This window comes from Barbus barbus, assembly GCF_936440315.1.
Source record: "Barbus barbus genome assembly, chromosome: 42".
Lineage (NCBI taxonomy): Eukaryota > Metazoa > Chordata > Actinopteri > Cypriniformes > Cyprinidae > Barbus > Barbus barbus.
In genome coordinates, this window is record NC_136720.1 from 18,903,811 (window position 1) to 18,918,662 (window position 14,852).

At 40.1% G+C, this 14,852-nt stretch overlaps 1 protein-coding gene across 1 annotated transcript in view; it reads right to left on the bottom strand.

Moving 5' to 3' along the window:
• Nucleotides 1–14,286, bottom strand: part of LOC306861908 (protein piccolo-like) — a gene marked incomplete at both ends in the record, with an annotated part of 46,474 nt that extends 32,188 nt beyond the window's left edge. The window contains 3 exons of the mRNA XM_079404391.1: nucleotides 8,792–9,871; nucleotides 10,717–11,695; nucleotides 14,105–14,286. Coding sequence (XP_079260517.1) covers nucleotides 8,792–9,871; nucleotides 10,717–11,695; nucleotides 14,105–14,286 — 2,241 coding nt within the window. The remainder of the gene's footprint in view (nucleotides 1–8,791; nucleotides 9,872–10,716; nucleotides 11,696–14,104) is intronic.
• Nucleotides 14,287–14,852: the final 566 nt, after the last annotated feature.

The following is a 14,852-nucleotide window of genomic DNA, read 5'->3' on the forward strand; positions in this document are numbered from 1 at the left end:
GCCTAATGGTTAGAGAGTCGGACTCGTAATCCAAAGGTTATGAGTTCCGAGTCTCTGGTCCGACAGGAATACAGCGCTCTCTCCATCCTCAAAACCACGACTTAGGTGCCCTTGAGCAAGGCACCGAACCCCCAACTCCTCCTCGGGTGCTGCAGCATAATTGGCTGCCCACTGCTCCGGGTGTGTGTTCACAGTGTGTGTGTGTGTTCACTGCTGTGTGTGTACACTTTGGATGGGTTAAATGCAGAGCACAAATTCAGAGTATAGGAATTAAAGGACTAGTAATGTAGGATTATCAAAACTATAATAGTAACTGTAAGATTATCTAGATTTAGATACACAGAATAAACCTTTTTATTTAATTCATAGATTTAAATGTGACCAAATTAAGTATTCAAGTCAAACTGTTTTCTACTTCTGTCATAAATGCACAATAAGCAAACAAATAGGAAGTCATATTTTCTCAACCTTTCCACACACTTCCTCCTCCAAATTCTAATATCATTCACCGCCTCCTCTCTCACTCTCAATGCTCTTTCTTTCTCTCCTCCTCTCACATCCGCCACCCCTCTTCCTCTCCTTATTAGCTAGCTACAGTAGGTCTGTGTGAGGTTCAAACTTCCTGTAAGACTCAGTGCTGGCACCATACTGATTTCCTGGTGCTGCCTGCTTGGTTAAAATGTGCCAGTTTTCATTATACTAAGTGTCTGATGTTAACAACACATTAAGAGATACACACATTAAAATTTGAGTCAGCATAACACATGTATTTCTCAGTGGTGAGATTGCTGTCTTTGTACACTTGGTTTGGAGCTTGGTTTAATGGAAAGGGTGCCTAGTGGCTGTCTCTCCGTCATACACACACAAAACACCTTCACATCTAAAAATACTACTGCTTTCAAAACATCAGGGACAGGATGGCACGTGGTTGACTTGACACTGCAGGAATGCATCTGGCCTAAAAGAGAGCCTTTTGAGCTCAATGAAAAAAAACACAGTCACATACATGGCAATAAAAGCTTGATGCCACAAAGAGGAACATCTCCCATGATGTCCTGCAGTCATTCTTGGGTCTGCCTCTACCACTCTGGCTATTTTTGCCTCAATGTACAAGAGAGTACGGAGACGCAGCTTTGACTGCGAGCCAGACAGACAGACAATTTAATGTATGATTAAGCCAAGAATAAATAATGAATATTTAAAACTCCAGATAAAACAAAAATTTGGTGCCTCAGCATGACAGGACATTCACATGGACACATAGTCCTATTGATTAAGAGACTAAGAGGTGTTGTTCAGAAATGCAGGCTAGAAATCAGAAGATTGCTAAAGATAAACAAAGCAAACATCATAATCAAACAGACAGATCTCCATGGCAATGGAAGGCACACAGACACACACGTCTGTACACATTATATAATGTGATCAAATAGACAGATTGGGAGACGGCACTGTAGCTATGGGAACAGAACAAGCAGACAGAGGTAGGTTGAGTAGATCTTTAAAGAGGATATGAAGTGTTCGAGCTGAAGTATTAGGAAGAATTAAGGAGTTTAACTTCTAATTTCTATGCAAAACTCTAAACAGATGTGCAAAATTTGGGAGGATCTTGTTTATCCAGCTGATCATGTAACCTTTTTTTTTACTTTTCAATTGTGTGTGAATATATAATTAATTACATTTTTAAAAAACTATCATAATATAATCAAAGAGTCAAAAAACAAATCATTTTGGTGACACATTTTTATACACACATTGACTGTTCCTCAGTTGTGGTGCTATTTTCAGCACAACCAACAATTATGTAAATATTATTTTGTGAAAATACAGCAAAATACTGTATTTATATAACAATACTGCTTTATAACTAAGACAGAGGAGTCTTTTATTTGATTTAAAATGTGTTAAAAATTTATTTTACACCACAGAATGCTGTTCAACACAATTACATATAATTACATATAATTTGAATAAAATAAAAACATTTTGAAATTACATCAATTTGAAATGCGGTCAAAATGACAGAGTGGTGGAAATATTGTTTTAATTTTAAAAACATGAAATATATTTTAGAGGCAGAGAAAGCTATCACATTTTGATGAAGAGAACAAAATACATTTTTGGTAACACTCTACTTAAAGTAGTTTTAATGCATTAATTATGCACCTTATAATGCATTGTGCAATCTCATGCATAACTGTGACCACAGTTAAGACATTATAACACTTATCAATTTATTGATACACTATGCATTTTAAATTTGTTTATAATTATTTACGACAATATATAATGTATGAAAGCACATTATGAATAATTATAATGCAATATAGCCTTTAATAACCCTTTATAATGCTTTAGACATAAAGGCTTTAAAGGGGACCTATTATGCAAAAATCACTTTTATAAGGTGTTTGAACAGTTGTGTGGCCACAGTGTGTGAAAACAACAAGCCTATAATGGTAAAAATCCACCCACTAATTTTTTTATAATCTAAAAATATCATAAACAGACTCTCAGAACGAGCTGTTAGATTCTCCCTCTGTTCACGTCACCGAGGGGAAAAAGTTCATTTGTGACACTGCCCTATAGACACAGCCCTGAGTGAGAAGCTGCGGTCCGCCTCCGCCATTAACGTTACTGATTACTTGCTGTAGCTGCTGGAGATATACGATGTCAGCGCCAAAGAGGCATTTCAAGTGTTGTGTTTTGAGATGCACTAACGAACATAGGAGTCTCCATAGACTCCCTCCATCTGAGCTGCTGAGGACACTGTGGTTAAGTTTCATTGTCTAAGGAAATGTCCTGGAAAAAATCGGTAAAGTCCCCAATACATGTAGGGATCAATACCAACACTTCGTGCGCGAACGTCTGCTTCAGACAAAGTAAGTATCACGCATTTGCTTTCCAAATTGCCCTTCTGAAAGAGCTTCTTGGCACTCTGTAAGGCTAATGATGCTAAAGCTACCATTGTCTGTCTGTTTTCACTGCTGCTGTCGTCATGAATGATCGTGAATAGGAATGTGGTAGTTAAAAGTTGCATATGAAAGCAATGCGAGTCGATCGCTTGAGTTTGTTGAACTCATAATCACGAGTGGGTCTTATAAAGCTTGTGATAGCATGCCATGCACCATGAGACCAGCTATGTTGTTTGTTTGTTTTTTCGCGCCGTGCTCCCATATGTGTAATTCATAAACGCGAATTTATTATGCACAGTATAATCAGATGACTGACTTTGAAACAGAGTATGTTTTCTGTAAATATAACAGGCTTGTACTAATAGGGGAATGTTTATTTGTAAAGGCTAGCACTGCTATTGCCGGAGCTTGAGCTCTTGAAGCTCCGCCCTCTTCTCCGGGAGCACCAGCTCATTTGCATTAAAGCAACATACTCACATACCCTAAAACTGGCAATTTTAACAAGCTATAAAAAATTATCTGTGGGGTATTGTCATGAGTCCGGGCCCTGCATTTCTTCCTCTCTCCACCAGAGGTCACCATCTCCCGTCCTCCATTCCCCAAACTCCACACACCTGTCACTTATTACACCCTCAGCTGTTTCCCATTGTCATGGACTATTTATACACCACACTCCTGCTAATCTGTCTGGCTTATTAATTAATTAATTGTTGTTGGTTGATGCAAGCACATTTGTTGCCGAAATTGTATATCATTCCTGATCCCGTCTTGAAGTTTCGTTCTGATCTGTTTTTGGTTCTGTTTGTCTACCTTTTTGTTTATTAAACTGTAGTTTCATCTGCATTTGGACCCAGACCTTGTTTTTCCACGGTGCTCCCTTAGTGTTCCGTGACAGGTATTTTGAGCTAAAACTTCACTTACACACTCTGGGGATATCAGAGACTTATTTTACATCTTGTAAAAAGGAGCATAATAGGTCGCCTTTAAGAAAAGTGTTACCACATTTTAATCTTGGGAATAATTTGCAATAATGAATCGTGCACACTGAGACTAGGAATACATATTTAATAAAGTAAATTATGATTTCATGTTTCATTATGACATTATGAATATGTAAACTGGTGAAATGCATATTGACAATATTATTATATGTTGAAATGCATCCTTTTTATCAAGGCTGAATCAAATCAGGTCAAAGACAGAATGTGATCACGCCTGCTTTGCAGCTATAGAGAGTCAGCACAATAGCATGAAGCAGTTCTGGCTGCTGGATGCTCAGATTTAGGGAGGTGGTTGATTATGTAAAACTGTGGAGTTCTGCTCTGAGGGAGGCCACGCAGTGCTTTATCTGACCCCGGGCTGGAAATACTGTGGAAGGGGAGTCAGCTAAATCTATTACACTGGTGGCGTGGGAGGTGGATGGGTCACAGTGAGCGTGAACTTCTGGGCAAACCTTGGAGAATAGAGACATGGCAAAAGACAAACAACATGCACTTGATTTCATGTTACACTGGGCTGTCTGTGACTGTATGCATGGAATGAATGGGTCATTTTTGAGGTGGGGGTGCACTGTGGGGAGGGATGACACATCAGGTGGCTGGCAAGTGACTCAAAGCCTAAGGCAGATGGCCAACCAAAAAAAAAAAAAAAAAAAAAAGAACCCAGAGAGTGTGAAATCTAATCCCTGGTCCAGTTCTCTTTGGGACTGTTGTGAAACTGTCAACACTGTGCCACACAGAAAAAGCGTCACACCTGATTTGTCCAACAATGCCTACCTCATTAGCGATAAAAGGACGATCTTAAATTGCTTATCAGCTAAGATGACATGTGCAACTAAGTGCAGTTCTGCCAATTATGAATTTGGACCACTAAAAATATTTATATCTGAATAGAGTATGTGGATACACCTTAATTAAATGTACTGGGTTAAATACTGTCAAGTTAAATTAATATTTAATGTTCAGAAGCTAGGTTCAATCAACAGCATTGGTAGCATGATGTTTATTTCCACAAAAAATCATTTTGAGATGTCCATTTAAAAAAGGACAAGGTTATGTTGAGGAACTTATAATGGGGCGAAATGACATTTCTTGATAATTAAAATGTATATATAAATTTGCTATATATATATATATATATATATATATATATAGCAAATTTAGTACATTTAAAAAAATAAAAAGTATATTTAATAAATAAATAAAAATAGAAGTACTTTCGTATTATTTGAGTGGCAAATTATGTTTGTTTAGGGTTTAGGTTTTAAAGCATTCCATCAGTTGTAAAACTGGATATAACTTTACATAGAAAAGCATAGTAAGTGATTTTTGCACACTAAAATTATGCACGCATTTTGATTATGTCTTGTGGTTATAATATTGCAATAGTCAGTATTTTATTGTGAATGGCTTAACCCCATTCACTTCTGTTATGCCTCACTGTAACCCAAATACTTGATTTTTTGCATAGGACAGACATCGAAAATGAAGTTGAAATTATAGAGGTTATCAACATTATGACACAAGTGCTGATGATTTCTGCTGATGATTTAGTCAGTATGTATTGCTCCTTGATCAGACCCTGTCTAAAGTATGCAAATGTGCTGCTAGTTGGTTGCACAAAAAAGCAAGCAGCTTTGCTGGAATGCATTCAAAAGAATCACTGAGAGATTTACCAACACATCAATACATCTACCTGATTTACTTACAAGGTCGGAGAGAGCAAGCCACCATTAAATTAATACAAGAGATAGCCCAGAAAGATCAACCAGGGGTGAAAAAAACGGTTGGCTTCTTAGGAAGCAAAGCAATTTGGCATTATTCAAAGCAAGGACAAAACGTTATGCTAGTTCTACCATTCCTTTTGGTATAAGACTGTTCAATGCATGCAATGTTGATGCTTAGGGTCGTTTTTGTAGTTGCACTTGTATGTTTCAAAATGTTTTATGTTTATGTGCGTGAGTGAATGGATGTATATTTTGCTTAAGTATGGACAGATGTATATGTTTATGTGTGCAAATGTATATCTTTTATTATTTTTTTGGAGTAGTATTATTAGTATTCATGTAATTTTATATTTCAATGTACTTTCTGCTATAATTCAATCTCAGTATTGCTAAGCAGAAAAGTAAATAAACTTCAACTTCAAGTGCTGTTGGTTGAGCTCAACTTACATTGAACCTGAAATGTTCCTGCAAGGCTTGAGCAAAATATTTTAAATAAATAAAGCATGTTAGATTCTGGGCAGATTCTAAAATTTTTTGTGTTTTATATTATACACAGACTGTGATGGTCTAGGGAACATTTCCAGCCTTCTTTAAAACAACCAGCGAGAAAAGCCAAGAATGAAGATGAAGAAAGAATAGAGACAGAATGGGAGTTATAGGAGATTCTAATTCAAGTCATATAAATCCATGGAGGAGGATGGAATGAGGTAGAGGAGCAGCGCCACAAGGAATTCCAGTCACATGAATAAGTGAAAAATCTGATGGAGAAGGTGTGTTGCCACTGGAGAGACAAGTAAGAGAAACAACAAAGAGAAATGGAGATAATCTTTGAAAGCTACAGTGTGTCATATTAAACCCTTGTACATATTGAGAGATTTTAAAATATGGCCCTTAAGTGGCCTTTAGAAAAACTCAGCTGTTGCCCTTTAAATCCTGTGTAGATTATTACACACTCTCTCACATGCAAACTCGCCCCACATTGTCACAGTAGCACAAGTAGTGTTGAAATCTCGCAGGAAGAGAGAGAGAGAGACGGAGAAAGAGACTAAATCTAATCTCAAGTGAGGATGTTCTTCAAATGGAAGCACTTCAGCACTGATCCTGATAACGCAATATTGTACGGCCTTGAGCCTTTTTGATCAGGACGATCTTACGAATAAACAACACACTGCTGAGGCATGTAGTCTCATGCATTAACGTCTACTATAATAAGGCCTGTCTACAGTTAAAAATGACAGGGCTGTCTCTGTTTTCAGTTCTGGTCTAAGCTAAATGGGGATCAGTGTTGTCAGCCATCTTGGTAGGGTACTCTTGACAGTATAATAAGTGAAGTCATTGGCTGCACCATGTGAGGTGAAACCAGACGCACATGCTCAAGCTAATCTGCTTGGAAAACCTGAAATAGACTCACAGGATTACAGAGAGAATGAGCAACCTGGTGTGCAAACCCACGATCAAACACAGGGGGTGTTTTACACGTGAAAGCCATCAAAGGCCGCGGTGTGGAGGTCAAAGCATCTCAGCTTAGCATAACCTGTTCATGCGGATGAAAGAACACGTGAAGTTCCCTTGAGGAACCTTATCATTTGTTTAAAGAACTATACAAAAATTAAGCATTTACTACAGTAAGCAGAAGAAACCTCACAAAGAAACCATGCACTGTATAATAATGATAATATTAATAACCACCACCACAAAATGCCCCAGAATATACCTGATTAGGTTTATTCTGCAGCAACTGAATTTAAATTTAGTGGCTTCTTTCCATATGAAAAACACTTTAAGTTTGTATGTCAGAGGCCACAACTTCAAATTAATACATTAAAATTTTCATAGTCATAGTCAAATACACTAACATTAAATCACACACACATACATACACACAGACACACACACACACACACACACACACTATGACATTTGACACAGCTCCAGGAAGACAACTTTGTGTCTCATAGGAGACAATTATTAGCTCTGAGTCACACAGGCAGTTACCCTCACCGGACAGACTGATGTTGACACACCGGTCTGCATGCAAGTGTTGCTCTACACAGTCAAATCACAAAGAGCAAAAGCATGTTTGCTACTTTACCAAGCCTGGGGAGAAAAAAAAGAAAAATCTCAATTTTAAAACCTGATATTTCCAGGCATTCCAAGACTGTGGGAACCCTGTAATTAGCTACTGTAATTAACTACTATATATTATAATTTAGTAGGTAATTATAGAATATATAGTAACTAATTATAGAACCTATCAATCAACAAAAGTCCTCGAGGTCTAGATCATCTAGGCAACTCATGCTAATATGAATCATAAAATGACAGCTAATCTTATGCATAATTTATGCATAATAAACACATTAAAGTTATCATATAATATATATAGTTCACCTAACAATTAAAATTCATTCTTCACGAGGGTGAGTAAATGACAGAATCTTCCTATTTAGATGAACAATCCTCTCAAATATATTCCTTTGCTCATTTTTAAAAACATTAAAACATACCTCAGTACCTTCTGAGTTCACTAAAAAGCAAAGGCTACTTTCCAACAGGAAGCAAGTTGGTGAATCATCTGAGATGGGATCAGACTATGGGTGCAGACACATTCTTAAACACATTCACTCGAAGAGGCTCAGAGTGCATTGGATTACACAGTGAAGTGTCAAGCTTTTTAAGTAAACAGGGACAGGAATGATGAGACTTATGTATAATGCAACAGAACAATCAAAACTTCAAAGAGCAACAGCAAAAGGCCATTCTCCAGAGAAATGCTTGAAATCACACCTTTGATCACCATAAAAAAGGAGCACATACAGTATGTACACCTTGAAAATTTACAAAAAAAAACCCCTGATGACTCATCTTGTTCACAGGCACATATACAAACTCTTGTCCAATAAAATACCCTCTAGAATAAGCATGTCCCATCCTCCTAAATTATAAATACCACCTGCCTACGACAAGCAAATGTTTTAGTGTTGCTGGCCGTGATGAAAAACTAAAAGCTACAGTACAGGCAGCTAAAAACAGAACAAGCTATTTGAGGTGTTCTGGTCCAACTTCCTGTTTTAATAGGAAATACACCTATAAACGAAGGAAAATAATTGCTCAAAAACACTTTAACAAAGAGTTGCAGCGGAACTCTTACCTCTGAGAGATGTGGAGTGGGGTTGAATCCACAGAGGTTGCACACAGTCTTCTGGCACTCTGTACAGGTCCTATAGTTGGGTGACTCTCCTGATCCCACGTTCAGCTTCACTTTACAGAGTGGACAGCAGGACTGTGCCTCAGAGCCTAAAACTTGAGTCGGAGGTGACTCTACTTCTGTCAATTTTGGAGGGGGCGTGTCCGCTGATGTTTTTCCTTCAGCAGCTGTGGGTTTTGGAGATGCTGTGTCTTTGGAATAAGCAGGTGGTGTGTCAGGAGGTGACTCTGAGCCTGAGTCAGGTAGGGATCCAGGAGGAGAGTCTGCTTCAGACCCAACAGGGGAATCAGGGGGCGATCCTGGAGGAGATTCTGGGGGAGACTTTGATTCCTCCCCAGAAATGAGATTGGTGGCAGAGTTCAGAATAGAAGAGCCAAAACCAAACATCTTTCCAGACATGCTCTCGGCAGACTGAGAACTTGCTGGCGTAGGTTTAGCCGACTCTGTGAGACCACTGAACCCACTGAAGAGTTTTCCAGTGACCGACTCGCTGGTCTGAGAAGCAGAGCCGGCCTGAGGTTTGGGTGACCCACCAAAACCACCAAAAATCTTTCCTGTGACTGACTCAGTAGCCTGGGCACCTGCAGAGGGTTTTGTCACTTCTGTCAATCCTCCCAGACCAAATCCTCCAAAAAAGCCCCCTCCATCTTGTTTCGGAGTAGTTTTTGCAGGAGAAGGCTGAGGACTACCTTTTGGACTCTGTGAAGGTTTTTGAAGAGGTGGAGGCTGTCCACGCTTGGCTCCTAGTTGTCCAGGCTGAGGTCCCTGCTGTGGTCCAGATTTTGGTGTTGTTGGAGGTGTGCTTCCTTTCCCCGTATCAGCAATACTTTGTTGTTTGGTCAGCATTGGGGGCTTCTTCCCTGGCTCACCCTTAGAGGGAGACCCAGACGGTGGCTCTTTACTTTGTGGGGAGGGAGGTGCAGAACCCTGCTTGGGGGGCTGTTTCATCATTGGAGGTCCAGGAGGCTCCATGCCCCCCACTGCCCGCTGCATCTGACAGTTCAGACACAACCATTCCTTGCCCTGTGGAAACATACAGAGAAAGTCAAGGCACATGAACTTAGATGCAGCAAATACCATTTCTGTAAGAATATTGATTAGCATTTGCATTACCTCAAGCTCACTAAAAAAATAGCAATCAAAATATTTTCATGTATATAGCCAGCCACTCAACAGAAACACCCAGTATGCAACATATTAATTTGTGGAAAACTTGCTGCTATTGTTTATTCTGTGTAATCCTTTATTCTTATTGGATTGATTAGTAAGCTCTGAAAGTCATGAATTTCTGATTTAATTATATGACTTATATTTAATTTACTTTTATTGTTGGTTTGGCGGAGTCATTTATTGTAATGCACACTTTAAAATCCTTTAAAAAACAAGACTAACACTGTACACTCATCACTGTGTGAGTAATACTGTTATTCTCTCTAACATGGTCCAGGAATAATTCCAAACGTCTGTATAATCACTGCCTTTTTAACTGATGAATGTAGTTTCTAAACACATTGAAAAACAACTTCCTCCATTTCCTGTCTGGGTGATGTAAGTGACCTTGATAATCTTCCACCTTCTGTGCCAATATTTTCCTTCCAAACTCATGGATGAGAGGAATTAGTGCAAGCAGCATTTTAGGCAGAACCAAAGAAGGGTTATTAAAACAAAACCCTGCAGCTTTAATTAACAAATATGAACTGATTTTGGTGATGTCTTCAAAGAAAGACTACAATAATAGAGCCTTGTACATTGAGTATGAAAAGCTGACAATATATGCCACTCCTATCTATATCTGGGTAAAAGTGAGACCAATGTGAGATCTATGACTATGTGAATGATGTAGTGAAGGCAGCAGATATGTCTCTTACCGCTGAGTCTGGTGGACTGAAGCCGCACAGGCTGCACACCTGCTGTTTGCACTGAGTGCAGGTATTGTAGTTGGGTGGCTGGTCTTTAGCCTGCAGATTCAGCTCTGTAGAATTACAAAGAGGACACTTTGCTTTCCCTTGAGCCCCCGGCCCAGGTTTACCCTGCTGTTGAGATCCATTGGGTTTTGCTGCAACCCCTGGACCAGGTTTCCCAGGCCCTTGCTGCTGGGGGCCTGGTCCTCCAGTTTTGGGTCCTTGCTGTTGAGGTCCTAGTCCACCAGGTTTGGGTCCCTGCTGTTGGGCTCCTGGTCCCCCAGGTTTGGGTCCCTGTTGAGGTGCTGGTCCATCAGGTTTAGGTCCCTGCTGTTGGTGTCCTGGTCCCCCAGGTTTGGGTCCCTGTTGAGGTCCTGGTCCACCAGGTTTAGGTCCCTGCTGTTGGTGTCCTGGTCCCCCAGGTTTTGGTCCCTGCTGTTGGGCTGCTGGTCCCCCAGGTTTGGGTACTTGTTGAGGTCCTGGTCCACCAGGTTTGGGTCCTTGTTGTTGGGGACCAGGACCTCCATGTTTACGTTCAGGCCCCTGTCCTTTAGGTGGACCTTGCTGAGGTGGCTTACCCCCTTGCTGCGGAGGACCCTTCCCTGCTCCACTCTGTGGGCCAGGAGGCTTTCCTTCCTGCTTTGCAGGCGCCTCTTCCTCATCATCACCAAACAAACTAAACTTTGGGATGCTGGCAGAGGAGACGGCAGAAGAGACCGCACTCAGGGGGTTGGCCCCACTCAAGAAGCCAGATGAAAACATGCCAGTTCGTGGTTGTTCTGGGTCTTTGGGCTCCTGCCGGAAACGTGACTCAAGGAGGCTGAGGGAGGAGGGGCTCCGTCCAGGCTTTGGCTTGGGAGGCGGCCCCTCTCCAAATGCATCTACAGTCCGACTTTTACTGAGACCTGCTGGGACTCTGGTGCCACCAGCTTGAGTCTCTGGTGGCCTGTGGAGTGAGCAGACATAAAGGTCAACTTCACATTCATTATAGCCTCAAGTCAACATAGATTTTTAAAAACTGTTATGTACTTTATTTACTTAATAGCTATCCTGGATAAATTCCAAAAATAAATTTCAAAGCCCATTGCAAATTCAATCAAATCAATCAATCAAAAGCAAAATAATGTGAATCTAAAATGGGCTTCGTGGTCACAACGTAAGATAAACAAGATTGAGACATATCCACAATACGTATGCAGTTTATAACTGTTGTTAGTGAATATTTAACTAGTTTATTCATTCTAAGAGACTGCAGCAACAAAATACACAGAATAAGTTAAAAAAATAAGTAAATTTTCAGTGTTTTTAATCACAATTTAATGTGACAGAAAATAAATACAAAGGCTAACCAAGTATGTGCCAGAACTTAAAGCCACAAAAAGGCCAAAAGCTCAAATTATTCTCCAATGAGGTGGTGATGGTGCAGTGGATAATACACATGCCTTTGGTGTGAGAGACCCGGGTTCGAATCCACTGTGAGACACCAATGTGTCCCTGAGCAAGACACTTAACCCCTAGTTGCTCCAGAGGCGTGCGACCTCTGACATATATAGCAATTGTAAGTCGCTTTGGATAAAAGCGTCAGCTAAATGAATAAATGTAAATGTACCTATAACCTTCGTATTGTGGTCAAAATTTTAACAAACATATTTGAGTTTCCCAGTTAGGATATTAAAGTTCCCATGCCAGAAGACTGTTCTCTTGGTTATTAGTGCTTTAATAAATAGGGTTTTCCTGCATTTGGGCTGTGAGGCTATTTAGTGCATCCCAATAAAGAGAGAAACCGCCTTTTAATGTAAGAAGACAGAGACTGTCGCAAGGCAACCTGCCACCTTCCTTTTAGTGCATTTGTCCATTGTTCTGTATTTCAAACAATGTACAGATCTAGTTACAAAAGCCTGATGTCAGTTTTTACATCTGTAAAGTTTCTCTAGCCTTTGTTATTCTAGTAAGAAGTGTAATTACTTATCAAAATATGATCATTTTAATATAATTTATTTATTAAAAATAAAGGCTAATTTAAAATAACATTTCTTAGTTTTTGGCTCATTGTCACCATAATTTAATTTCAGTGCATCACCATTGTTAGCTCAATGGCTGTTCAGCACAGCATCTTAAACTGTAAGTGGTTCTCATGGGTGTTATTTTACATATATTTGAGCGTTCTGTCATTCAGCCACCCATACAAGACACTATTTAAATCTTTTCATTTTACATTATTGCCACACTATTTTCCTTTTTTGATATTGTGCAGTTGCTTTGACACAATTTACATTGTTGAAAGCGCTATATAAATAAAGGTGACTTGACTTGACTTGAAAAGATCATCACGCCACGTCCAATATTCGTATTGTTTCTGATGGAGAGGTGCTCTTCACTTACGCATCACTTCAAGCATTTCAGCACCACGGACAGCGAACAATATATAATATATGTAGCCTAGCTGTATAACACGGTCCTTGTTTTCAGGTGTAATACTACACGCACACTTCCCAAAAATAAGCAAAAGCGATCAATGAGCATGATGGCATTTGTGCTTGCGGTGCTATATTTAGTCATATTAATATTTATACCCCCTCCCCCTATTTGCGCTTGGGTAAAAATAACACATTTACGCCTAAGCAACTTTAAAGACACAATTCAATTAGCTTACGAATGAGATCACGTCAAAGGGAATGTCGATCGCGTGCTTTCAAGTGATCGAATTTTCATAGACTTGTGTTATTCTCAGGCAGTGTTTTCCAAAGCTGCTCATGACATCACCTACACAGCCCATAGGAAGAAGATGGAGTGTGCATGGAGAACGCAACGGATATCTGGATACACAGAGGACGGATATTTGTCAGTATCGATTCATATTTCTCAAGGAAATGCTTATTTTTAATTCAATCTATAATCATGGTGTCTTGCATGGACTGAATATGTCGGTTGAAAGAAAGCTACATTCATTAAAATACTATGCACATCCACTGTGCACATACAGTGACCCACCACATTAACGATGATGATACTAATTATAAAAAATGCGTTCTGTTCAGATCAGCGATAGTTCTATCCATATGTATAGCAATGAAACAGAAGTGCACTAAGGAGGTACTGAATTGCAATCATATGCATGGCTGAAAATTGGGCTGGATTAAATATCTCGCTATAAAACGGCCGTAAACATGCAGCAAGAGCGTGAATGGGTGTGATCATGTTTTTGCATCGGTGCTGCTGTCGTGATGTGCCAACCTGCAGTGCCTTGATCAAAACACAAGCACATCATAACGCGTTCAACACAAGCGCTCGGGCACTGGAGGGACGAACATCATCATCATGATTACGGCATACATGTATAGACACTTCAACTTGCCTGGACTGCGCTTTGGCCGTAGCGGCCACAAGCTGCTTTCTTTCCTCCTCAGACAGATTACTGAGGTCTGCCTCCACCCCAGCGGGCATCTGGATGAAGCCACCCTTCCCATCAGGCGCAAGTCCCGCTGGTAATCCAGCGAGCGCCCCTTCGCCGCCTTCTAGGCTCGCTTCGTTCCCCATGATCGACCCCTTTCCCTTTTAATCCACCTCCCTCCAGCTAATTACGCGTCGATACGGCTCTTAATGACCGGAATAAGGCGACGGCGTCGGTATCCGCGGTTGTTTCGGATGCATGGCGTTTTATTTTTCAATTTCAGTCGAGGGTCTCTGTGGCGATAACGCGCATCCCGAGAGCAGAGCCTCTCCGTGCGGGTGTAGGTCTAGAGTTGCTCGCCTCCCTCCTCCATCCATCCAACGCGCATGTCCCGCCCCTCACAGGTGATCATAAGACGTCGCCGTTGGAAAAAAAACGGAATTAAAGGGACAAATCTTCTCATAATTATCCTGTTTATTTTGCTTTCAAGCCGAGCCAATAATTCCCTAATTAGCGAACCAATTTGGTGGAGAGCAGCTGGTTTTGTAGTAACAAGACCTGGAACTCTTTGCATTACAGATAGCATGTTACACATAGGCCTGTAAATATATTTAATTAGGTAGTTGACAGATTACATATCCATTTTTTTTCTAATATCAAGATTTTAATTTATAGACAGGAATAACCTGGGCTAGTTGTTATAAAATGCAAG